The 25,715-nt window shown below is 36.3% G+C and overlaps 1 protein-coding gene across 18 annotated transcripts in view; it reads right to left on the reverse strand.

Moving 5' to 3' along the window:
- The window catches only part of ARID1B (AT-rich interaction domain 1B), a 426,965-nt gene that overhangs the window by 179,032 nt on the left and 222,218 nt on the right, over nucleotides 1–25,715 (reverse strand). For 13 of the 18 annotated variants that reach the window (XM_087969691.1, XM_087969771.1, XM_087969766.1 and 10 more), the window contains one exon: nucleotides 15,115–15,156. The exons of the other annotated variants lie outside the window; for them this stretch is intronic. In XM_087969691.1, the coding sequence (XP_087825817.1) occupies nucleotides 15,115–15,156 (42 nt within the window). The remainder of the gene's footprint in view (nucleotides 1–15,114; nucleotides 15,157–25,715) is intronic. 18 annotated transcript variants of the gene reach the window in all.

A 25,715-nucleotide genomic window follows, 5' to 3' on the forward strand; every position in this document is an offset into this window, starting at 1 on the left:
AGGATCCTAATGAAACAAAATAAAATCAATTGGGGGTTGTTTAAAATTTTTTAAAATGGCATTACTCCTTGAAGAGTTAAAAATTAGACTTAAAAAACAAAAAGAAGAAGCACAAGAGGGAAGAGGATCTTTTGGCTTCGTATTTCAATTTTTAGAAATGGAGATCTTGAACTATGAAAAACAACAAGAAACGCTGGCAGAACAAGAAGGGCGGGACAACGAAGAAGCCATCTTTAATGACCAAGCAATTTTAAGCCGGGTAAAAAAGGGAAAGGGGGGAAAGGGAGTTAAAAACTTAAGCATTGAAGCAACAACCAAAAAAGAGAGAGTAATTTGAAAAGTAATCATAATATCAGGAAGAAGAAGGGAGGATCAAAGAAGGGAGAATCAGATAGAAAAGGGAATAAAAAGGGGAGGGAGAAAAAGAGAGGGAAGAGGGAAAGGAAAAGAAGCTACAAAGGACAGAAACAAGATATAGAGGTACAGGAAAAGCGTACAAGAATTAAAGGTATAAACCTATTTAAAAGACACAGAGACAATGGTTAAAATTTAACTTAAGGAGAGGATTCTGCAAAGTTGCAATATGGGTGGAATATTTATTTGTAAAGAGAATAAGGCTCTCAATTATTTAAAAAGAAAGTTTAAAAAAACCTGAAAAGAAACATGGAAGATTTTTATCAGTTGACAAGATGAACTTGAATAAGAATAATAACTTTATTGACTACTGTTAATAACTATTGTTTGGTTTTTTATTTAAAGACAGTAATAAGTAAAATATGAAATATAGATGATTAAAGTGAAAGACAACTGATATTACTAGGTAATGTTTGTTAAAAGAAATAGAAATATAAAAGATTGTTATTAATATTAATGGCAGAGCTGTACTTGAATAGAATAATTATTCAATTTACTATTGCTATACATATATACACAGTTATATATACATACTTTTTTCTTTTAAGAATTAGTGTGTATTTTAAGGGAATGTACCAAGCAGAATTCGATTGAAAATAAGTATGTGTTATAAAATAGAGGTTAGAAAATGAATGTTATAACTGTAAAGGTGTAAGTTAAATTGTTAAACAAGATTTGAAAAAAGATACAAAGGTGTTACACTTCAGTCTACTAATTACAGGGGAAAATTTGTTTTATGAGAAAAGATAATATGAAATTGTAAACAGAACAGATGAAAGTATAAAAACATTGATTAGAAAGTTTTTAAAAATTAGAAAAAGATATGTAATTGAATTAAGAAAGGAATGAGATAATTTAAAATAAGGCTATAGGAAGTAAAGAAAGGGAAAAGCTATTGAAAAAATAATAATTATAAGATATGGATTAGAATGTATAAGATAAATATGTATTGAGTTTATGTCTGTATGGAGAAGTGATAACCCAGGGGCACGCTGTTCTCAAAAAAGATATTTTATTTGTATTTGTATGTTTTGTGAAAACTTAAATAAAACTTTTATTAAAAAAACAAACAAGAAAGAAAAAGATAAAGTATGACAATTGACTTGTGAGATAGTAAAGAATGGCTTCAATTTATTTTCTTGGATAAGACATCAGCAATATGCATGCTTCTATACTAGCCCAGGCTTTTCCAGTCAACACCATTCTGAAATCTCCTCTTGAGGAAACCTCATTGATCAAAATTCTGTTAGAGTAAGGGGAAAGACTGTGCTGAACTGAGGCAAGCTATAGACTTCATTAAGCATGCAGAACATAAACTGCTGACACAAAGCAACAGTGAATGTGTGGAACAGCAGAGGAGAAAAAAAAGAGCAAAGAAATAAGGGGCGAAGGAGATGAGGCAGGGAGAAAAACTCTGCTCTGTGTTCCTCTATTATAATATCTTTTTATTTCCTATCTGATATATACTGCATAGTAATACTTATTTTTAAACAACCATAGACTGTAACAAATATATTTAGCTATTTTAGTTTTTAAAAATACATTACCAGTCAAACGACCAGCCTACAATGAAAATATGTGGAAATCTAGCATAGATTTCACACAAAACCAATTTTTTTTTCTAATACTGAATATTCATGTGCCATTACCCCCACACATAAAACTCCCCACAAACCCCGCTGCCCAAATAGCTGGTGTTCTCATATTCATTTTCCTAAAGAGCCAAATGGCATTGGTGTGTTATTTCAGGTGTGGAGGCAGTAACTTTTCCTTCAGTTCAGAGGAAATGTTGCTATTAATATAGAAGACTAGGTAAATTTAAGAACTAGTTAATTCTGATAACTATCCTGTTACATATGTTTATTTTCTACCAAAGGTGCAAAAGAGAGTGATGGCCCTACAGTTTCTGATGGTTTGGGAAGAAAGGGATGGTTTGGTTTTACCTTTCATTCCAGGTTTATGTCCAGATGTAAGACTGAAACAGCTATGATTGAAGGGTATCTTAGTAGAGATAGAGAATAAGGAAACTGTATGTTGTTACTTTCTCATGATCTTCTATCAATCTTTGGTACTACCGGTACTCAGCATGTTAATTTGGCCTATTTCTGGGTTTGGAAATTGGGTTCTAGTCCCATAGTGGCTTTGTAGTTATTTAGAGGCCATGTCAGAATATATCTTTCGACATGGTAATCAACATATTGGATTCCATGTAATTACAGACTCTCCCTTAAAACACTGTTATAAATGACTGGAGTTAATAACTAAGTGTTTGGAATGAAGTTATGACCTAGTGATATCCCTTATTCATTTGCTTGTCCAAGTAGATCAAACAAACAATTTCTTCCAGGTCCTTTATGAGGCTGCCATCTGATAGGGCCTTACAATGTTTTTTTCTTTCTCAATAGCCTTTCTCACCCCTTGGAACTGGGGTTGGGGAAAACGTTGAGATCAGATTGGCTTAATCTCTCTTAGACTTTAGGAAAGTTTTAAGACCTATCTGCTAGATATAATTGGAAGGTGGAGTCTGCAAGCACATGGTTTATACTTTCCAATTTTTACCTTCTTTAATTTTGATTCAAAAATATTTAGAGTTCTTCCATCTTTCTTGTGGACATTACTTTATGCCAAGATTATTAGCTCCTTAGAAAGAGAACGAATATGATGTAGTAAATAAGGTGTGGATCTAGTCTTCCCTTAGTGAGCCATGTAAACTTTGGTTCAGATACAGCCTTTCAACTCAAATCAAAGTCATGACTTATTGCATTATGCAACAATAGATTTACTGTATGAACTAAAGGAGGACAGTAAAAAAACAGGTATACCCTGGCAATCAAGTTGGATAAATATGAGGAAAAACAACAAATTCTCTGCTAGTTGCCCATAGCCATGGGATTGAGAGGTGTACAAATGAACTAAATAAATAAATACGCTTCTTTTATATGCTGCTGATGAAACTCAATTGTTATTTCTCTGAATTGGCTGAAAGCTATGTATACCCTGAAATTATTTCTGGACATGATAACATACTAAATGAAGGTGATGACATATTGCAACTTTATAGGACAGCAGTGCAAGTAGGCAATTCAAAATGAAGGAGGTTTGTGCTCCTTCTGGAAGAGTGGGTGCATATTCTAGAAGTGCTCCAGAATTGAGGCTATTAGTTGAAGACCTTCTGACAAACCCTGCCTTTTTCTGTCTTTAGCTGGTTCCTAGATGTTAACTCTGATCTAGATCGAGGTGGCTTTGGAAGTACATCATTGTAGAATAGTACATTCAAGGTTAGTGAAAAAACTGCAACTAGACCGCTAGTGAAGGGGGCAACTTGCACCAACCATAAGCACCTAAGGTAAAATTGCTTCTCAATTTTCTAGTGTGTTCAGATTGAAATTTGAGAAGCAACAGGAAAACCTCTAATTGTTTAGGACTGAATCTCCTTCTCCTATACCTGCTTCTCAGGTAAAATCTAAACAGATCAGCTAATTGAGGATTTATTATGTACGCAAATTTGGGTATGAAGTGCTGTGCTTTTTGTCTTGTTATAGTTGTCTTCTCTTAGAGATAGTAAGTTGTTTATAGATTTTAACATTTTCAATTGTTTTTAACTTATTTTAATTTTAAAAAGAAACCTCTTACTTGCGTTCTCATTTGGGGAGTGCTTTTAATGTTTTTTTTTTAATGCCTGTCTACCTTTGAAAGAAAGAGTTTGCTTTCATTGATGAGCTACAAGCAACGGCAAGAAGTGAGCCAGAAATTGAGAAGGAGGTGGAATTTACTTATGCTTAGGCATCAAGCTACTGAATCAAGAGATGAATGCATAGAAATCACACATCAAACTAGGGAAATTTATTGCTTAGGCAAGATCCCCAGGCAGAAGAAAGGCTTTATATGGCTTTGTAAGGGCTCAGTGGCCAAATGTGGTGGGCAAGGTCACTTCTGAAAATATTTCAGTGCTAGCAAGATACTCTAAATTCCCATTCTGAGACTCAGCAGTATACCAGTAGAAGGCTCCTGGCAATTTCTGACACTGAACAGTACTGCTGATGATTCCCTGTTTCAGCAATTATTTTGCACACCGCTGAATATGAGGCTGTTGCTGCTGCTACAGAAGACAGCTTTAAAAAATTAAAATGTACACAAACAATGCAGCTGAGTAAAAATTACAGCATACTGATGAATGTATCTTAATTCATCCTTTACAGAATGTGTTCTGTAAATTTACTGCATGTTAAACATACCCCCTCCCCCCAATTATTGCTGAATTAGAAGTGGATTGCCAAATTAAGACCCCAGAAGCTACAGCTGGATTCAGATTACACTGAGAAAGCAAAATGGAAATAAATATAAATATGTTCACTTAGTCTTTCTACTGAGCTCCTAGCCTTAGATTTATTTACATACTACCCATATCCCAAAACTTCAGGTGGTTTCCAACATCAATATCATAAAATCTGATAAAACATCCAAGAAACTAATCACAACATCTATCATAATTAACTCACTACTAATCACTACTGTTCCAGAGCATCGAGGCAAACAAAAAAAATTGCCGAGTCTGACCTTCTCACCTTTCAGAGTCAGCATTCCTCTCCCTGATGACCCCACAGAACAGGCCCAGGTTTTCGAAGAAGGAAGTTCCTAAAAAAATCTGGAACCCCGCCACATAAGGCTTTATAGATTGAGTGTGCCACTTGAAATTACATCCATAAATCTACTGGCTTTTGCCAACTGTAACTTCTATGAGGGCCAAGGTACACATATTCCATTTCCAAATTTTGTTACCTAATTCTTTTCCCACAGCAATAAACTTGCCTTCTCTGAATCTTTGCAAATCGCATTTTCTTTGTTGTGAGCAGCTGCAGGACAGGACGTGTGAATCCAGCAGAACCTCAAAGCCACAGATCACCCCTTCAGGAGGAAGTACTGTATGTCCCTGCCTAGAGCAATAACCAGAACAGAACTGGAGCTAATATGTTTCTGGATATTTTAATATGAGTTTAATATGAGTTTCTTTTGCCCCATCTAGTTTTTAACATCCTGCCATGTTGGTGAGAAAATCCCCAAGCATCCTCACTTAGCCTTCAGGATTCATCAGGTGTTTGGGGTAGACAGTTATAACTGATTCCTTGCATTTACAAATGTGGAGACCGCCCAAGATCCAGAATGCCTGTTGACACAGGTTACCTTGATATAAATACATGCATGCCATCTAAGAATAGCACAAACAAGGCATATAATAAAAAGTATGACAATAAAATATTTAGATTAAATAGTTGCACAATTTTTTCAGAAGTGAAATGAATATTTGGCTTAGTATTTGAAAAAAAAATGTTATCTCAAAAATGGCCTAGAAGCAAGGTCTACAAAACATAATTTGAAAACATATGTGCAATTTACTAGTTGCAGCACCTTTTGTAAGGTGTCATCATCTGGAGTCCTATTAGGAAAAAACCTGCAAAGTTCCAAAGTGAATAATCCTTGCAGTAGGAATTTAAAAATTATCAATTGACCTCATTTATATCCCACTGCATTCTAATGACTCTTGGCAGGATATCAAGTGCAAGGTGAACTTAGAACAAGTGGCATGTAGGATCTGAAATATATTTTTAAATTTACTATGGATCGACAGGGGAGCCAAAGGCCTTTTTATATTTGCAGTCACCTTCTGAGCTTAAATCGCTTTTTAATTTGAAGAGAGCTATAGAAAACTGCCTACAGTACAAGCTTGAGTAGGCACAAATGAATCCGAAGGTGTACAGCATTTTCCCTGATCACAAGAAATAAGCACTTATCTAGGAAAGAGATCCACAATGAATCACTGCAGGGTAGAATCAAACACATCCCAGGAACATACAAGCTCTTTTTATTATTACTGTAACAGCTGAAAAACACTTTATAGCTAAAGCTCTAAAAATGTTATTTTCAACCAACTATTCTCTTTACTATCCACAGTATCATACACTGTAAGTGTCAAGGTTAGAAGGGAAGAGACTAAGGAAAAGATAAACATTTCTCAGGAAAAAACCCCTTCTGAAATAATGAAGAAATACCCTTTCAAAGCACAAATTGGGCATTGGTGACAGAAAAAGAAATCAATTTGAAATAAAACATTGGTGAGAATTTTACCATTTTGGCTGTTTTGTTATTATAATATAGCAATAAATACTCTTAACAAGCTCTTTCTTGATACAGAAGGTTCAAAATTAAAACATTTATTTAAACAAGCCGTTTCATGTTCCAATGTTACTATTTTAATATTTACCTGTTATGCTTTTTATTGTGTCTAGGGATTTTTATAGGATATTAAAAAAGGATATAACTTTATGACCATTAACATATACATTTACATTTATTAACATATACATGGCACATACATTTTCCAAACAAACTATTTCAACTTCTTCTAGAACCTAAGTGAACAACGCTGGGGCATCATTTACAGAGACTTCCTTGAAGCATAGAGAATGTAACCTCCAAACTCAAAAGAGGGTTATATTGAATAGCATGAAATCTCTCAGGCCTTTTAATCCAGTTGAATGTGATTTGTGAGCTGAAAAGATTCTGCACTAAAATAATGTTTTTTTTTTCTTAATTTGGACAATGTAGTCTAATGACTTAAACTCTGGAAACGAGATTATTCAAAAGTGACCTAGCTAATTAAAAAAAAAAATCTTGCCCTTATTCTATGTTCAACTAAGGTAGGATAAAAATCTTGTACCTATCTTATACAGAAGTTAAACCCACTAAATTCAGTGGGATTTGCTCATTAGTAAAAAGAAACAGGGTTGCAAGAAAACTGCATTGTATCTAAATGCACTAACTCTTACAGAAGAATTTAAAGTAATCGAAGCCCTGCAAAATATTTTATTAAGGTTTCAAAAATAAGTTTTCAGATGGTAGTAGTTTGCAGTAAAATCAACAAGACGTCTCGAAGCACCTTTGTGACCAATTTATTATTGTGTGAATTTTTCATGAGTACAGATTATAATCCTGAAAACTCCTCATAAGGGTTGGGGCACAAGGTTTTTAACACTATCTCATTTTGGCAGCATAACCATATAAACCTTAATTGGGGCCACCTATGCTTTTGGGCCTAAGACAGTGTTTTTAGATTCTACAGCCTTACTTATTTGTCCAGTAAAGACACATTTGATAAATGGAAGCTATTCTCCAGATTTGGTTGCGTATTTCAAGCTTATCTGATGCAGATAATAATGGCAAGTTGATAAGATTTCTTATTAACAGCTCCAAAATTGTATAACTACTTCCAGAGAAATGTTACCACATTATAAGACCTCATTCCTCCAAGAGGCCGTTGACTGAAAAACAGTTTTATTATTATGTATTTTTATAATTATACTGATTTTGATGTGTCTTTTGTTCTATTTTTATTTTTTATGGATGCATGAAAGCTTAAGAGAGATAGATTAATTAATTTGCATTAAAACATAGTTTAGAATTTTTTTTATATCACTGATGTCCATAATTTGATGTCCATAATTTCTCTATTTAAATATCCTTCTTCTTCCCAGATTCTGTTATTGCAATTTCTGCTTCCATTCTAATAGAACACATGCTCTCCCTGTCTCCCCCCAAAATTTAAAAAAAAAAACCACCCTTATCCTTTAATTCACTGTGGCTAAAAAAGGAACATTGCTTAGCACTGGTAGAAAACTACTGAAAATCACAGTACTACACAGAAAAAAGGTCAACTTCCTGTTCATTTTTTTCTTTAAAATAACAGCATCTGAAGATAGCTAAATAACTACACAAAAAATTATACACTTTTGTTTTGCTATATTGGAGCATATTTTGAAGTAATTTTGTACTCCGCAAAAAATAGATAATCTTTGCTCAATGACAGTATAAGCATAATATTTCTGCCAAATTATCATTAAATGTAGGATTCACATTAAAATAGCCAACACAAAATCAGGATCAGAAATCAGGCACCTTTCCATCTAAGTATTCCAACTATCAATATAATTATATACTTCTTAAAATACACACATTGCAAAATCTTCAAAAATTATTTGATGCAGAATAAGATTTTAGCACTAGCACTTAGACTTATATAAGCTCCATAGTGCTCTTAATGACATATTTAATTTTTAAAATATTTATAAAATAATCTTTGCTCCAAACCCAATCAATGGAATACAGACTCCTTTATGTTATTAAACTCTAAAAAGAACAATATCTAAGAAACTGTGTTTCCAAATCTTGTCTTTTTCAGATAAAATGATAAATAATCAGCAATCTGTTTTCACACCTGTGTAATATTATTGAAGTCCGACAAGTTGCATGCCAGGTTACTGCAAAGCATAATTTAAGAGCAAGTATAAACACACTCATCAACAAATCAGCAAAAGTAATACTTAAAACATCAATATGATAAAGGTTAATTAGATTTAATAAAATGGCACTTCCCTTTCAAGATGTACATTATGTCAGTAGCCAGCAGATGGCAGAAGCAGAGATTACTTTAACTGCTCCTTGCAGAAAATAATGCTAACTTGCTTGAAAATATTGCATAGTAATAGAAATATATATTTGTTATACTTTAAAATAAAAGTTCAGACATTAATTTCTTGAAATAAAGAAAATAGAGCTGGCCACTTCTAATCTATTTAAGTCTCTGTTCTGCAATCAATTTTTTTTTTTTTTTGCTGAATGTGTTCCTGAGTGCCTCCAAGTCAGTATTGGCTCCTGGCAACAGCTTGAACTAGTCCCTGCAGTTTTCTTGGCAAGATTTTAGAAGTGGTTTGCCATTGCCTCGTTTTTAGGACTGAGAATGAATGACTGGTCCAAGGCCACCCAGCTGACTTCATGCCAAAGGCAGGACTAGACTAGAATTACCAGTTTCCCAATTTGTCTTGTGATGACTCAACCAAATTATTTCTCTTATTATTATTGAATGCTAACTCAAAAATGTATGCTAGACTCTCATTTTGAAACTCAAGAGTGGCCTAGAACAGTGGCCTGCCCCATTAACACGACCCTATTAATGTTAAAACTTTTAAATATGTTTTAATGACAATGGCAATCGTAGCAACAACAAAATCATAACAATAATGACTTTTCTATCCTTCTGGGGAAAAGGTGGGATATATGTGTAGCTAATGATATTATAATGGTTGGTCACACAGTCAGCAGAAGTTTGGACTGGATTTGACATGTTTGCCCACCTATCAAATCCTTCCCAAGGACCTAGATTGGCAGATATTGTTGTTTCATAATGTTAGATATCATCACAGCATGCAAACTGTTCTAAGTAAAGTTGCTTTTTGCAATAAGATGGTGGTGATTTTGTCAATGCTGATGGCGTTCAGTGATGCAAATAAAGGTGATTCCCCCTCCACAGTCATCCTGAAATTCTCAATGCCGAGGATGTTCAGGGTGGACTTGAGTATGCACGTCTGCAATCACAGTTCAACTCCTTTCCTCTTCCTTCTGCTATTTAGGAGCATCATCTCTTTTGGCATATGACAATATATTTTAAGTTAGACATTATGAAGGCAACAGAAGTAATTAGTGCTGCTGTGGTTTGGCTCTGTCATAGTACTGTATTGCCCACACAGATAAAGGGTATGATGGATGAGTTATAAGTTGTTGTTGGAAGTTTCTTGAAGGAATGAATTGCTGAGGTTTATATCTCAGACTGACACTGCTAATGTTAAGTAGCTGTTCCAGGTATGGGACACTGGGCTTAGAGAAGAGCAATTGTCCAGAATAAACTGCAGATCTTGTTTAATTTAAAAATACTGATAGCAGAAGGCACAAATATCATTCTACTAGTTTTTATGTTGCATTTTTCCTGTAGTAAGTGACTTTTGGAATTGTCTAACTTTGATACCTGATTTTCTTTATTCAGGTTAGCACCGAAGGTTTAAGAATGCCCAGTGTAAAATCTTGCATTTATTTATGTTCCAAGGAGTGGAGAAAATATAGCTATATGAGAAGACTTATTTGTAGATCACAGAAAGCAGTTGGCAGCAGGCATGCATATATAACATTGAATAAATTTCCAGGACAGGGTAGTTTAATCTAGTAAAAATTGTGCTTTCCCAAAAGAAAACTAACTGCACTGTGTGCGTCTGAATTTTAGGTTGGTGAAGTATAGAGATGGATTCCTAGAAAATTATGAAGGACCTCTTCCTTTTGACGATATGCATTACACAATCATCTTAAGTTCAAAAGAGACACTTGGAGATAAATGTTGATTCTTATCAGCCATAAAAATATAGCTGTATACCTATTAAACCTACATGAAAAATGCTATGAGATATTTATGTGAAATATGAACATACAGATTTCTGCAGAAACTGTCATTTTAAGTCATACGCCATATAGCTATTTGAGAAATCAACACTGGAAATAGGTGGTTATAAAATGAGTGATGATATGAAGTATACAGATGCATATGCATATAATCAGATACTGTATTTCTGCTATCTGAAGTTTATACGGAACACTGACTGAATGTGAAAAACAGGTCCTGAAAACTTATTTTTAATCTTCATTAATTTGAAGTAAGCACAACTTAATTGTTTTTTTACATTCTATTTTTTTTCTTCAATGGGTAAGGTCCTATAATCTGGTGTAGAAAGTTATACTGCACAGAAAATGATCATCTATATGGAATTTTGTATCATGACCTTAAAGAAAATTAAACTAAACTAAAGAAAACTGGTCAAATTCTTCTCAAATAAGTATATAATGTCAATGGAAGTTTGGTATAAATATAAAATATATAACTCTGATGCAGAAATGATATATTTTTATGTTATGGTTTTTAAAATCATACCAGGGTATAAGGAGAGGGCTTGTTTGGTATAGTGGTCAAGACATCAAGCCAAAAGCCAGGAGATGTGAGTTCTAGTCCCATCTTAGGCACACAACAAGTTGGGGGACTTCAGGCCAATCATTTTCTCTCAGCCCTAGGAAGGAGGCAATGGCAAACCACTCCTGAAAAAGCTTGCCAAGACATTTTTTCCAGGCAGTGGCTTTGAATTGGACATGACTGAACAGAAGGAAAAAAAATGGTAAAAGGTGTAGCTTGAGCCTACGGATTTGTCCATTCAGTTTTCTTAGTAATAATATGAATATGTTTGCAATCACAAAATCCAAAAAAATATCATGGCAACATTCCAGAAAATAATAAAGTTGCTTTTTTCTAGTGATGACACTTGAAATTACTAAAAACTCTGGCCCTTCATAGTGAAAACCAACTGATTAAAAACTGCTTATAATTATTGTTACAGAAGTTGATGAAACACAGTGGTGGTATCTTATGGAAATGGTGTGGTGACAAAAAATGGAAATAATTAGGATTTGCTTTGTTGTTTGCCTTCTTTAATCGGAACTTTTAATAAATAGCAAAGTAAATGTTTTTGGTGAAACCAGTCTATCAAGGCAACATGGTCTATTCAAATATGGGACGGAGCATACTGCTTCTGTTTTCTCCTTCCAACCCCAATCCAGAAGACTTTGCAGGCAGTCACTTTTGCAAAAAAAAAAAAAATTGCGTTGAATTTAAAATATAAATTCAACACAAATACCAAAGTACTCCTTAAAATATATAAAAATAAAGCATATAGTTACCTATTTATAGTAATATATAGTTACCTATATATTACCTATAGGTAACTCTGTTCACGTTATACAATAAACCAAGTCACTCACACTGCCTCGAAATAAAGGATAGAATTTCCAATTAAGAACTAAAGGAAGACAACTCTAGAATAGCATTGACTAAAATTAAAAAAGGGTTAGTGCCCATTCTTAACTACAAAGAACGCATCCATGAAAATAATTTGTCATCTATTTAAAATAGTATTTTGAGAAAACCTGGATGAAATTAGTTCCAAAGTCTGTTTCATTAGTTCTCCAAAAATATTTAAAGGCAGATGAGACAGTTCATATGAAACTACTAGAAATTCAGTTATATAATATTAATTCTTTCAAACTGAAAGTTATTAACATGGTGATTTAGGACTATTTATGTAAAATTTAGTTTTCATAGCTTAGAAACAATTGTGGTTTTACAAAATACACACTGGCTATTCGATATGTTAAAGTGTATTTGTTTCCCACAACTAAGCCTCATTTCGCTAAGAATTTCTTGGCTTATTCTGGATGAATCTTTGCCTGTAGGGAGCTGGGCCAGTTCTACCAAGCAGTAAAATGAAGCAAGCTGCTGAAGGAGACAGCACATAGGAGGTATGATGAAGGTAGTAGTTGAGCTCTGAATGTACAAAAAGGCTTTTCGGCTATACGAAGATTTCGTGTTTGGTTTGCAGTAGCAAAATGCCTTGAAGCACCATCAGTAGAAGATTAAAAAGAAATTGGCTAATAAAATGTGGTGGTATTGTTAATAAAATGTTGATTGTTCAGGGGGGAAAATAGAAAGCACCGGATACAATAATATAGAAAGTATTTCTATAGAAAGAAATAAGTTACATGACACAACTGTTCTTCGTTTCCCCCAGTGCCAGATCAGAAAATAAAAAAATAAACTAAAAACCAATGATTTTTTTTAAAAAAATCAACAAATACTCCATGCTTGTTTGATAATTATTGATGCAACAAGTTTATAAACTCATATTTGGAGGTCAATTACACAAATGATTGTGGAAGATAAATTGCACTGAATTATTTATTTTTATAACATAAGGAAGCAACAATGTGATAGAAGCAGGGATGTCAGAATCTCATGAAACGTAATGAAATAAGCATGTTCCAGAAACATTACATAGGACTAAAAAGAGAAGAGGATTTAGGTTATTGTCACTGAAATCCTCTGATAAGGTATATGCATTCAGAACAGCAAAAAGCAACATTATTCCTGAAGTGGCTGTCATATGAGGATTGGTGAATTGCTTATTCATGAAAACATTCTATGCATATTTGCTTTTAGAAAATATTTATTATATGTTCTAGCTTAGTCATCTATTGTAGTAGCCAAACCAGAATGTGACTTTGAAGTCACTTATTTGTTAATGCCAAACAGACAGAGCTTGAAGTAAGTGCATTTAAATGAAAGTGAAAATTTTACTTGGCAAATACCCAGCTTGTGCCACATACGAATTGATCTAAATATCTTTCCCAAAGTGCAACTTTAACCTTAAAACAATAACAGTCCTTTCCAAAATGGGTCACACAATGAGAGCTATTGGCTACAATAATCTTCAATAATACTTCTGTTTACTCAGCTAGCATGAAGGATTATGGAGATGAGTTTGCAAAAGCTGACCCTCCAGGTTTATTAAATATTCAGTGAATGTTCTGCATGCCTGCTGCGTATTAAATACAAACTAGAAAATACTATGGAATACCATATGTTAAACACTTCAGACAATTTTGGAGCAGCTCTATTTATTTTTAATAATTTATTTTAAATCAGTTTCCCAGATATCACAACACAATAAAACAGTAGTAAATCATAGTGTCATAAATATTTACTAACTAATAAAGTGGTAATTTTGATTCCCCACCCCAGTGTTAGCTATGTGCATAGTTTTTCATCATGAATGTTGAGCTTTATTCTTTTCCTACCAATTGTTCTACTTTGGTGATTACTCAATTTGTATACCTTTCTGACGTATTATATCATATGGCTATTTAACAACAGAAAATTCATGATTTAAGATTAGGTTTTCAGATGTCTACTCCTTTCCACTATTCAATCTTTTTTCTCACTAGTCCATTATGTAGCCTATGTAAAATTTACCATTAAGGACATCCATTAAAAAAATAAGATCCTAATTTCATTAATGACAAATAAAGTTAATATTTGTAAAAGTAAATCTAAAATGAGACTTCAAACTTGACAGCTTTAAGACTTGTGGACTTCAACTCCCAGAATTCCTCCTCCAGTCATGTTAACTCAGGAATTCTTGGAGTTGAAGTCCACAAGTCTTAAACTTGCCAAGTTTGAAGACCCTTGATCTAAAACCTTAAAAAGTTATCTTGTCAGAAAGTGCAAAAGTGCTCAGAAATCATCTTCTGGCTCTCAGTGCAAATGCATGAGCCACATTAAAGTAAAGGTAAAGGTGCCCCTCGCACATACATGCTAGTCGTTTCTGGCTCTAGGGGGCAGTGCTAATCTCCATTACAAAGCCGAAGAGCCAGCACTGTCCAAAGACGTCTCTGTGGTCATGTGGTCAGCATGACTAAACACCGAAGGCGCACAGAACACTATTACCTTCCCATCAAAGTGGTCCCTATTTTTCCACTTGCATTTTTACATGCTATCGAACTGCTACATTGGCAGAAGCTGGGACAAGTAACGGGAGCTCATTCCGTTATGCAATGTTAGGAATCGAACTGCCGAACTGCCGACCTTTCTGATCGACAAACTCAGCATTTTAGCCACTGAGCCACCACGTCCACATGAGCCACATTACTAAACTACAAAACAAAATCCATCCTCTATGAAATGTTATATTTAAAAGGTGATTAGCTTTACTTTCTAATGTGTTCTCATATTCCAACTTGATCTCTCTTGCAAAGAAAATTTATTTAGAAAAAAAGTGAAACACAATATGAAATGCCATCTTGAGTGAAATAATCTCAAAATATTACTTGGGATAGGAATTAATGATATAGTTTTCAGGAAAAAGTAAATGTTCTTATATAAAATTAAACCAGCTGTTTTACACTTAAGAGTACCCAAGAAAAGAAATGTCATCATCTACAGACCTTGAGTCCAAATGAAGCATCCTCCGAGGCTAAAACTTCAACCTGAAATTATAAGGAGAAATAAAATTTCAAAAGTAGTCACTTAAAAGTGAACAGAGCCAGAGAGTTTGCAAGCTATTGTGTCACTTAAATTCATATATTAAAAAAGCAGTGCTGATCCAAGCAGAAATTATACTCAGCAAAATAATAAAAACACTTTTTTAGGGATGGAGGAAAACTTTAAAAATTGAGTTTTTATGCCCTAATAAAAAGTAGCCAAATAAAATGTGGCACAATATATAATATTTATGCAATAGTTTGTCCCCAGAAGGCAAGCTGTACTCTTGTCTTGGATGGGACCAGCATTAATATCAGAAATCAGTCACATTTCTTAGGGAGGAAGTTATAGCTTCAAAACTGTACTTTGTTCTTAAACTATAGGTAGTCCTTGAATTATGACCATAATGAAGCGTGGTTGTAAGTCACTACAGTCGTAAAGCAGTTCATCACCCAGTTTTACAAACTTGTTTTGCTTGGTTGTGATTCAGCAAGTCCCTCCCTGAGTGAGATGGGCTGTCTAGAAACACGAAATGTAAATAAAATAAAATCACCATGGTTGTTAAATGAATCTCTAGTCATTAAGTGACTGCCTCAGTCATTAAGCAAATGTAATGTCTGCTACGTGTTTTGCCAAAAATTGGAAATAAACACCAGTTTTTGACAAAAATATCATTAATTATGACCATGGGACACTGCAAACAGCCATAAAGGCAGATCATTTGCCCAGTGCCTGAAATGTGGTCATGTGACTACAGGGGGAAATCAGAACTTTCAAACCAGGTCATAAGTACAAATTGGAATGGGTGGGTCCATCGTAACTCTGAATGTTAGATTAAATGATCAATTATAAGTTGAGGACTATCCGTACGAAGAACTCTAAGAAAATAGCTGAAAATACACTACCTTAATTCTGAAGTTTCTTACAAGAAATTTTAAAACACCTAATGCTTTAAAGAGTTCATTGAAAGGATCACATAGCAGTAAGTAGCTCCCGGGGTCACATTTTTTCTGCCTTCACGAACAGCCTCTGCATTAACTTCTCCCACTGCTTATCTCTCCCCTTGTCCTCCGCCACCTACCTATGCTGCCATCCCAGTTAACCTTTGGCTTTTTCTTCCTCCTACTGGCTTGGGAACCCGGTGCTTGTCAAGCAACACCTGGGACACACACAGCAAGTGCAGCAGGGCAGTGAACTCTCATTTGACAATGGGAGCATGCAAGGCCTGCAAGACTAGGAAGCCGCTGGAAGACCTGGAAGTGCACTGGAATCTGCTGACCTTTTGCAAGGCTTTGCAGGAGCAGGGTTGGGCCAACGAGCAGAGGGCCTGCAGGTAGGCTTAGTTGGCACTGGGCTCACCTCCACCCCCAGTTGGAGCCTGCAAGTCAGTTCTCCAGGAGCCTTTCCCACATAAACCACATTCCTGCACTTCCTCCAGTTCTGCTGCCACCCCAAAGTTTTGCTTCCCACAGTTGCCACCTTTGCCTGGGACGCGCCATCTCTCCTACTTCACCTTGTGATGTAGCTGCTCTGCCTCACCTTTCCAGCCTGTCCTGCTACGCTCTTCACAATCTGCCAGGTATCAATTATTGCACTAGCAGGAGAAGATGGCCTTTCCTATCTCCTCCACTGGGTTCCATCCTGCTTCCTCTTTGCCCAGAGCTGGAATCTCAGGCCCAGCCACAGAAGAGAGAAAACAAGAAGGTCAGCTGGGAGGGGTGGTGGAATACAGCAGGAACAGGTAGAGGAGTGCAGGGCAGCCAAAAGGGTAGAGATGGGGGAAGGTTGAAATAGAGGCAATTTGCACAAGGCAGGATACATTTGAGGTCCTAGCCTAACAACTGTGCAGTTCTGGCCTCTTGATTGCAATCTGGGCTGCCATAACTAAGCACGTGATCTTTTGCTTAATGACTGCTTCGCTTAGCAACAGGAATTCCAATCCCAATTAGGGTTCTAGCCTGAGGACTAGCTGTCCTCAATTCTCTGATACAACATTTCATCTCATGTCAAGAGGCATCTGGTAAAGTATCCACAAGTTCTATTTGTTAATAGGAAAGGGCTTTTTAGTTTTTATGCCATCACCCTTACAAAAGGATGCCTTTGTGAAAGCACACAGTGGTAAAATAAACCCTGCTGAGCACTCCTGCAAAATGTCAGGACTGCAGGAATTGCTCTTCTTAACATATTACAACCTTGTCTGGAAGGAATCCCCCTCTAGTGGAAGCGAAGGTGTATTTCGAACAGTTTGGGCAAAGATCTTATCATATGCCTAAGACATCTCTCAAGAACATCTCTTGCCATTACTCATCTGTTTTTTCACTGATCAAAGTAAATAATAGGTTCACTTATGAATTCAAGTAACCTACTCTTAAACAAAGGCTGTTTGTAGCTGTTTGGATTCCACTGTATTGAAAACTTTTCCAGCCATTAATAACATAGTAGAAAGTGGGAGCCTTAAAAGCACATTTTTTTCCCTTGAGTTTCTTAGATGTTCACAGGGGGGGAAAAGTCCACAAACCCTCCCTGTGTGCTATTATAATGTATCCTGACAGTTGATTGTGCTGGATTTCTCATTAGTGCTTCACAATGAAGAAAGCAGCAGGACATACAGCACTTTTTAATTTGCCACATTTTGCTCAGTGTAGATTTTGAATAGCAGCTGACATTTTAATTGAAACAAACTTTGAACAAAAAAGCACTACAACCTCTATTTACAAAAACTCTATACAGATAGTCCTCGACTTACATCCATTTGTATAATGACATTTGCAGTTACAATGGCACTGACAAAAGTGACTTATGATAGTTTTTCACCCTTATGACCGTTACAGCATCCTCGTGGTCATATTATCAAAATTCAGGTGCTTGGAGACTGGCATGGATTTATGATGGCTGCAATGTCCCAGAGTCACATTTTTGCAACCTTCTGACAACTGTGTTACTTAACAACTGTGTTACTAACTTAACAACCGCAGAGATTCACTTCACAACTGTGGCAAGAAAGGTCATAAAATGGGGCAAAACTCACCTAACTTGCTTAGCAACACAAATTTTGGAGTCAATTGTTGGATCTGAGTCAAGGATCTTAGGCAAAGTTACCTAAATCAATTCTGGCCATAATGTTTTTTTGTACATGTGAACTTACAGAATACTGGCTCTTTCCACGCATTCATGCATGGGGGGGGGGGGGAGAGAGAGTCCTGAAAAGAACACTTTATCCATGAATGGAAAGAAAACCTTTGAACTGTGTTTGGCAAAGTATAACTACTCATAATTTTCCCATTAATGAATGCAAATAAATTGTCTACTGCTTAACATTTATAATCCTAGTAACTGAAAATTTTGCTTCATTTGGTCTTTTACATACGAAAGTAGATTTGAGGGCAATGGCATATAATAGAAAAGGGTTGCTGCTATAAAGAAGAACATACAGTGTTTTGTGATTATCTTACATTTCTCCCCAAAACTGCTTCACTTATAGATGTACTGAAAAGCAGAAATAACTCACACTACGAAAAAAAAGTTATTGGCTGGGGAACAGTATTCAAAGCTATTTTACCAGTTACGTTTTCAAGGCATAATTTTGCAAGAAAACACTTAACATGATGCCAGGACATCATGAGTGTTTTGCATAGTGATAAATTCTTAAATCTCTGCTTGGCTTTCTCATTTGTATTTACTCCTCCAGATTTCAGTGGGAGTCTGTTAGTAAGAAATATGCCTGAAAGCTAACCCCAAAATATGACCCAGTGTTAACAATAAGCAATATTGGTTTCAAAACAAACTATCAAAATGATTCATATCAAATGGCTTTTTCTTTCAGTTATTTGTACCAAGGTTCCTCCTCCTATTCTTACATTGAAGTTCAAGCTAACTAGGCCTAAAGATCTGGACTACAAAAATCCAGATGGATGCTATGTAGCAGCAGAGAGATGCAAAAGACTAACTCTGCTGCCTATTAGTGGTTGTCCCCAAATTTGCAGGTCATATGCAGCAGCCCCATTTTAGTTAATGTACAGAGAGGGTCTAATAAATATAAAAATGCAACCTTCCTGTAAAGCAAACATTAATGTAATCCTACTTTTTCATTTTCCTTTCTCAAAGCAAGCCTCAACTCTTTTATCATGACACCAGAATGATCTAAAAAGGTGACATATTTGGAGCAAATCTGCTTATAAATGAACAGTGCTCAACCAATTAACATATGTAACATGACAAAAGCTTCAGCCTTTTTTCCAGCTAAAGATATAGGGTGGAAATTCATTTGTTTCATAATACCGTGTTTCTCTAACAATACCCCCCCCAATAGGAAGACCCAGCATGTTTTCTAGGCATAAAATGAAATTAAGCCCCTTCCCCCAAATTTAGGCCTAATTTAAAACATGCAAAATTGGGGGGGGGGGGAGGCGGGGGGAACTTGCCATTAGGAGTGCCCCGCAGGCAGCTACGCCTCACCATCAGCCGTTCCTAACATCATGGTGGAGCACGGAGGACTCCCTTACCCCTCCCTTACCCAGGTCAGCAGGCAGGCGGTGTCGGTGTGGATGTCCGGCAGCATTTCAGCCACTTCTCAGGCCTCCGTAGTTTCCATGGTTCCCACCGGTGCTGGAACCTCTCTCGCCAGTGCTGTCTCCAACAACAGCATCTGAGTCGCCCCCACTTTTCCCGTCCCCATAACAACAGGAAAAAAAAAGATTTTGAGGTACCTGGGAACACCGCCCGCTGCATTTTGGTTTAATCTCGAGTGGCTGGGTGGATGTGAGAAGAGCCAAGCGAGTGTCTCTGATGCTACCACCCTTGGTGCTCCAGCCTCGGGCTCTGCAAGTTTGCAAGAGTCTCGGTGCGCAGGCCGTTCCTGAATTCAAGCGCCCAGGCCGAGCTGCAGCTGTCTCTCTCTCGCCAGCGCCGTCTCCAATAACAGCGGCAGCAGTGGCAGGAACCGTGGAAGTGTTTTAGCCGCTTCTCGGGTGGGGGAGCCGCCTCCATAACTTCCACGGTTCCCACCACTGCTGCCACTGTTATTGAAGACGGCGCTGGCGAGAGAGGGACAGCTGCAGCTCAGCCTGGGTGCTTGGAATGCAGGAACGGGCTGCGCACCGGGACTTTTGCAAACTTGCAGAGCCCGAGGCTGGAGCACCAAGGGTAGCAACGCCAAGGGTAGCAACGCTCGCTCGGCTCTTCTCACGCCCACCCAGCCCCTCGGGATTAAACCAAAACGCAGCGCGCAGCGCTCCCAGGTACCTCAAAATCTTTTTTTTCCTGTTGTTACGGGGACGGGGGAAAAGCGGGAGCGACTCAGACGCTGTTGTTGGAGATGGCGCTGGTGCATGGGGGGGGGGGAGAAATTAATTCACCCCCGAAAAGACGTCCTAGCCGTTTTTTCAGGGCTCAAAAAAATAAAATAAAATAAGGCCCGGCCTTATTTTGTGAGAAACATGGTAGTATTTGTTTTTAAATTTCCTTTCTTGGGAATTTCTAATGGTTTAGGAAGAGTAACATTCTGACTTCTGATTAGTGTCCACTTATTATTTTGCATTAAGTCTGGCCTCGATTTTCATGCATGAACTGCATCTGGATAGAATGCAGGATAGATACAGGCACAAAGCAAAGATCTGGGTCTGCAGCAGTGTTTATTTTGCCTGTTGTGCTGGTGAGCAGTGCTTTAGCTATCTTTAGCTACTACCTGAGGCCTTAATCAGAGAAAGATCATTGTACAAGATCAATTGTGCATTATTGATACATTGGATACATCCTTTCAGCTGGGAATCATATGTCTTTATGGTCAATCAGTAACAGATTATTTTTGGAGATTACTCTGAGTTGGTTGATTTCCAATTTGGGGTGAGATATCAGTAATATACAAATGACACCCAGCTTTATATTTCTACCCCAAGCCCAGTGAGCCGTGCCATGAATGTCCTAGCCTAGTGTCTGAAGGCTGTTGGGATCTGGATGGGAAAATTAAGGTCTGACTTAACCCCAGTAAGACTGAGTGGCTGTGGATATTTGGTCCCTCTGGGGAGAAGGTCTTTCCATCTTTGGTTCTGTATGGAGCAGCACTGCCCAGACAGGCCCAGTATGCAATCTAGGGGTCCCCTTAGATTTATAGCTCCTGATCAGAGAGCAGGTGGCAGCCGTAACTAGAACAGTCTTTGCACACCTTCAGGTGATGTGCCAGTTTTACCCTTTCCTGGACGAGGGGGCTGTCACCATAACTCATATTCTTGTAACTTCTCATTCAGTTCCAACCTTCTACTTAGGGCTACCCTTGAAGAGCATTTGGCAGCTTCAAATGGTGCAGAATGCAGCTTCTAGGATAGTAAGTGGTGTGAGATACATGCACGTATAAGCACCACTGGCGTGAGCTGCATTGGCTATAGGTATATTTCCAGATGTGATTCAAGGTGCTGGTTGTCACTTTAAAAACCTGCATGGCTTGGAACCAGATTTCCCAAGGGACTTTTTCCAACTGAACCCATGCAATTTGGTTTAACAGATTTGGAAGCTGTGGCTCTCATCAGCCAAAGACTGTTGGATGGCAGGGATCAGAAGATGGGCCTTCTCTGCTGTATCCTCGCCCTATAGAATATTTTCCCTTTGGAAAGTGCAATGCCTCTAACCCTGTTGGCCCTGTTGTGGGGCTCTAAATTTTGGCTATGTGCCTGGGGCACCGAATGTGTGAAGGACCCCATCTTTGGCTTTAAACTGGATAATTAGATAATTAAAAAATGTTTAAATATTTTAGAGCAGTAAGCTGCCCAGAGTCACCCTTTGTGATGGGCTACCACAGAAATTAAATAAAGAAATAAGAATTTATTATGATGTTGAAGCTGGTAATACATGATCACTTTTCAATTTGTTTTCACTGAATATGTGGTTGGAGCAGTGTCTTTATTCCTTGTTTATTAATTTTAAATGCAGTGACTTTTTATCATTAAGAATAATCCCAAAGCAAAACACATAAAGAACAAAAGAAAAAATATTTTTTTAAAAATCATAAAAGTAATAATACAAAATATAGTTGCAAAAACACAGCCAAGTGTCTGGGTAAGCAAATATGCTTTTTTGTCTCGTGCTGAAAACTTAGAGCATTTGGAGACAGTCATAACAAGAAAGAGATGGAATTCCACAATCAGTGCCATAATTAATGAGTCATTTCTGATTTCACTAAGAATAGCCCCACAATTTAATTTAATGCTATTTTAACAACATGTAACCAACACAAGAAGCTGGCCTTTTTTTTTACCATAGTAATAAGGCCCATATTCAGAACGGCCTGTTCAAAGGAATGATGTAGTATTTGATCGAAGCATACAGGTCAATAATTATAATTCAAGGCAATAAAACTAATTAGATAAAATAAAATCAGAGGGTGATTGCATTCCCTTTTATTGTACCTTAAAAATCAGCTGTGATATGTTTTATTGAAAACACAAGTACTGATCTGTGGAATGATTGATAAGAAAGTGCTTTGCTTTGTTTTCAAGTAGTTATTGCTTTTTTAATTAAAATTATTTTTTATCAATTGGAAGCTACTTTGGGAGATTATCCTGACAGATGGGATGTTAATACTGCAATCAATAAATTATCAAGTAAATGCGTATTTTTGGAGTTTTTAATATTTGTTAGTGATATATTGATATGATCAAATGGAAGGAACACTGTCATTTCTATTGTAATACCTCAGCATGAGCAAAGTGTCCTTGAGCTTCTGTGTTGTCTGAATATGCTAATAGGGAGAATGAGGAGAATTTACAAGAAGGTGTGGGATGCAGGGAAAGCAGGGCAGGATAAATTGATTTAAATCAAAATGATTTAAATCACCCCAGAAAAGACCTGATTTAAATAATTGATTAAAATCAATTTTCTAAATAATGTATTTTCTGAATAAGCATGCATACTAACTACTTGCTTGCTAATTAAAGCATTGGTATTTGTTACCCATTTCTGATCATACAAGCATGTATCTTCAAAGCTACAAAGTTTAGGCAGCAATAGTGGGAAAACTGCTAAATCAAAGATACCCAATTCTATTTTTATAATGTTGTGCAACACTAACCAAATCACCTACATAATAATCTATAGCATACCACATGCATTTCATTCAAAAGTAAGATTCATGGACTTCAATGGGATTTTTCTAGATCAGAATGGCAATCTTACAGGTATTAATTAAAGGGCAGAATAGAGTTTATAATGGGGATCAAAATACATGTCCATACTATTTGGATGTAAAATTAAATATTAATATTTTCAGAAATTATAACCCTATCATTGGGAATATATAATACTTCTAACAGCTGAGCTCTAGATCAATTATTTTTGCTACAGTTGACTATTTAAATTGTGAAAAAAAGTTCAGCCACAAAACTTTCAGGACTGATCCCTTCCTCCCCCTTCAAAAAACCTTATCTATATGTTCCCTAGAGCAGGCAATATGGGGAAATTCCATATAATAGGCAAAAAATGTAAATCTACAAGTGTGAATCTCGTTGCTTTTGCCTCACATTTTAATTTAATTGTACTCTGTTTTACTTGTTTGTGCACATTTATGAATTTTACCGCATATTGTTTCTTGTGTTTCTTGGTGATTTTCAGTGGTCCATCAATGTAATAAATGAACACTCACAGCTTACTCATGGCTTCTGTTCAGATGTTACATTGCCATTTACTTAGAAGCAAACAAGCAATATGTTATATATGTCACATTAGCAGTTATGTTTATTTTTTACTTTGTTTTTTGAACACATTCTGCTTTATCATTGACCACACCCTATTCCAGGGCCAACCAGAAATCATGCTGCCCTTAAATTTGGTGCCACCATAGTGCATCCAGAATGAGCTTGTGCAGTCCTGCTGACCCTATAACCTTAACATACCACATTATCAGGGCTATTATTGGTGAATTCCTTGGCTGAAATTCTGACTCTATCATAATTCACCATGTGAAAAGCCCCAATCAATTGGCATGCATCTTGTTTTTTGTTATTCTAACACATTTTTCCCTTTCCCATCTTATTGTCAATGTATCCTTAATTCCTATTATAAACTAAAGCAAGGGTCTTCAAACTTGGCAAATTTAAGACTTGTGGACTTCAACTCCCAGAATTCCTGAGCTAACATGACTGGAAGAGGAATTCTGGGAGTTGAAGTCCATAAGTCTTATAGCTGTCAAATTTGAAGACCCCTGAACTAAAGGCTTGCTAGTCATCTGACCCTTTATCTCTTGGCTTCCATCTAGTATTTGCCTGGCTTTGTGCAAATACTGGATAACTGATTTCAAGACCGCTGTGAAGTGTTTGAAAGAACTAAGGAAAACAAAGGTATTTGTATATAAAATATTAGGGAGAATGAATATTGAAATAAGTAATATTCATGAAGCAATGAAGCTGAGAGGAACACAATTCCACTATACCTTTAAATTCTAAGACAGACACAGTATCTTTAATAGGTGAAATGATATTTTGCTCTATAGTTGTCAGTTTTCAACTGCGTTTTAGAGCTCAGGAAAAATGGTTAAAATTCATATAAGAGGGAGAGAAAAAGGTCTTTGAATCACATTTTTACCATTTCATTTAATTAAATGAAAAGAGGGAGCGCCATACGTACAAGTATGTCTCATAGGAGATATAGATTGTGGTTTCATCGGTGGCTTTCATAATGCTTGCTGGAAAGAGTAAGGAAATGATTGTAAATTCCGTCCCCATCATTTTTGTGAAAACATATAATTCCACAAATTTCCATCCTACATAAGCCATACATCCTTAGCAGTAATATACGGGCGCTCATGTAGGAACTATCCTTAAAGCAGCTGGATATTTTATGCAAATAGCCAGGAAGCATGGAATTGCAGAACACAGCAGCCTATCTCTTCAATCACAAGGTTTTCTTGGGACTCATGGGGCTGCCAAGCAGCATTAATCCAAAAACATTGCATTTTGCTTAAGAACTTGCCAAAGGAATTTTATGCTTTTGATCTGAAGCATATTTGATTAAAACATAATGAAAACTGCACAACAATAATAGATACACTATGTCTATGACAGTTAAGTTCAACAGAATAAGAGCTACTGACTTCTAAAACATGAAATAATTAATAGAGAATATACAAAAGAGGGGAAAAAAACAAAGCAAAGAATATTTTGTTTCTAAGCATTCTAATTCAGAGCATGATAATAAATAAAATGATGCTGGCCTTTTACAAATAGAAGATGCTTTAAGTTAATATAGTTTCCATAATTTCTTAATCTGTGGAGAACATTTGTATGTAATGTTAGATTTGCCAGTAGCTAGGGAAAAGTACACAATTTTGAATGAGTGACCATTCCAGCAAACAAGATAGGCAGTTCCTACAATGAAGCAAGATGATTACAAAATATATGCAATACAGTTATGCCAACTGGCAGGATTTACTTCTATGAGGTATTTTAAGTTGCATGAAACATGTTCTTTCTCACTGACACACAGGGGCAACATACCTCCCTTTGTTGAACTGCTTCACATCACAGAATGCAATGCTCCACTTTTAGAAGTGGATGAATCACATAACCTTATGAAGCTGCTT

This window comes from Notechis scutatus, chromosome 1, assembly GCF_049901735.1.
Source record: "Notechis scutatus isolate UNSWTSFEM ecotype Mainland chromosome 1, rNotScu1.2, whole genome shotgun sequence".
NCBI lineage: Eukaryota > Metazoa > Chordata > Lepidosauria > Squamata > Elapidae > Notechis > Notechis scutatus.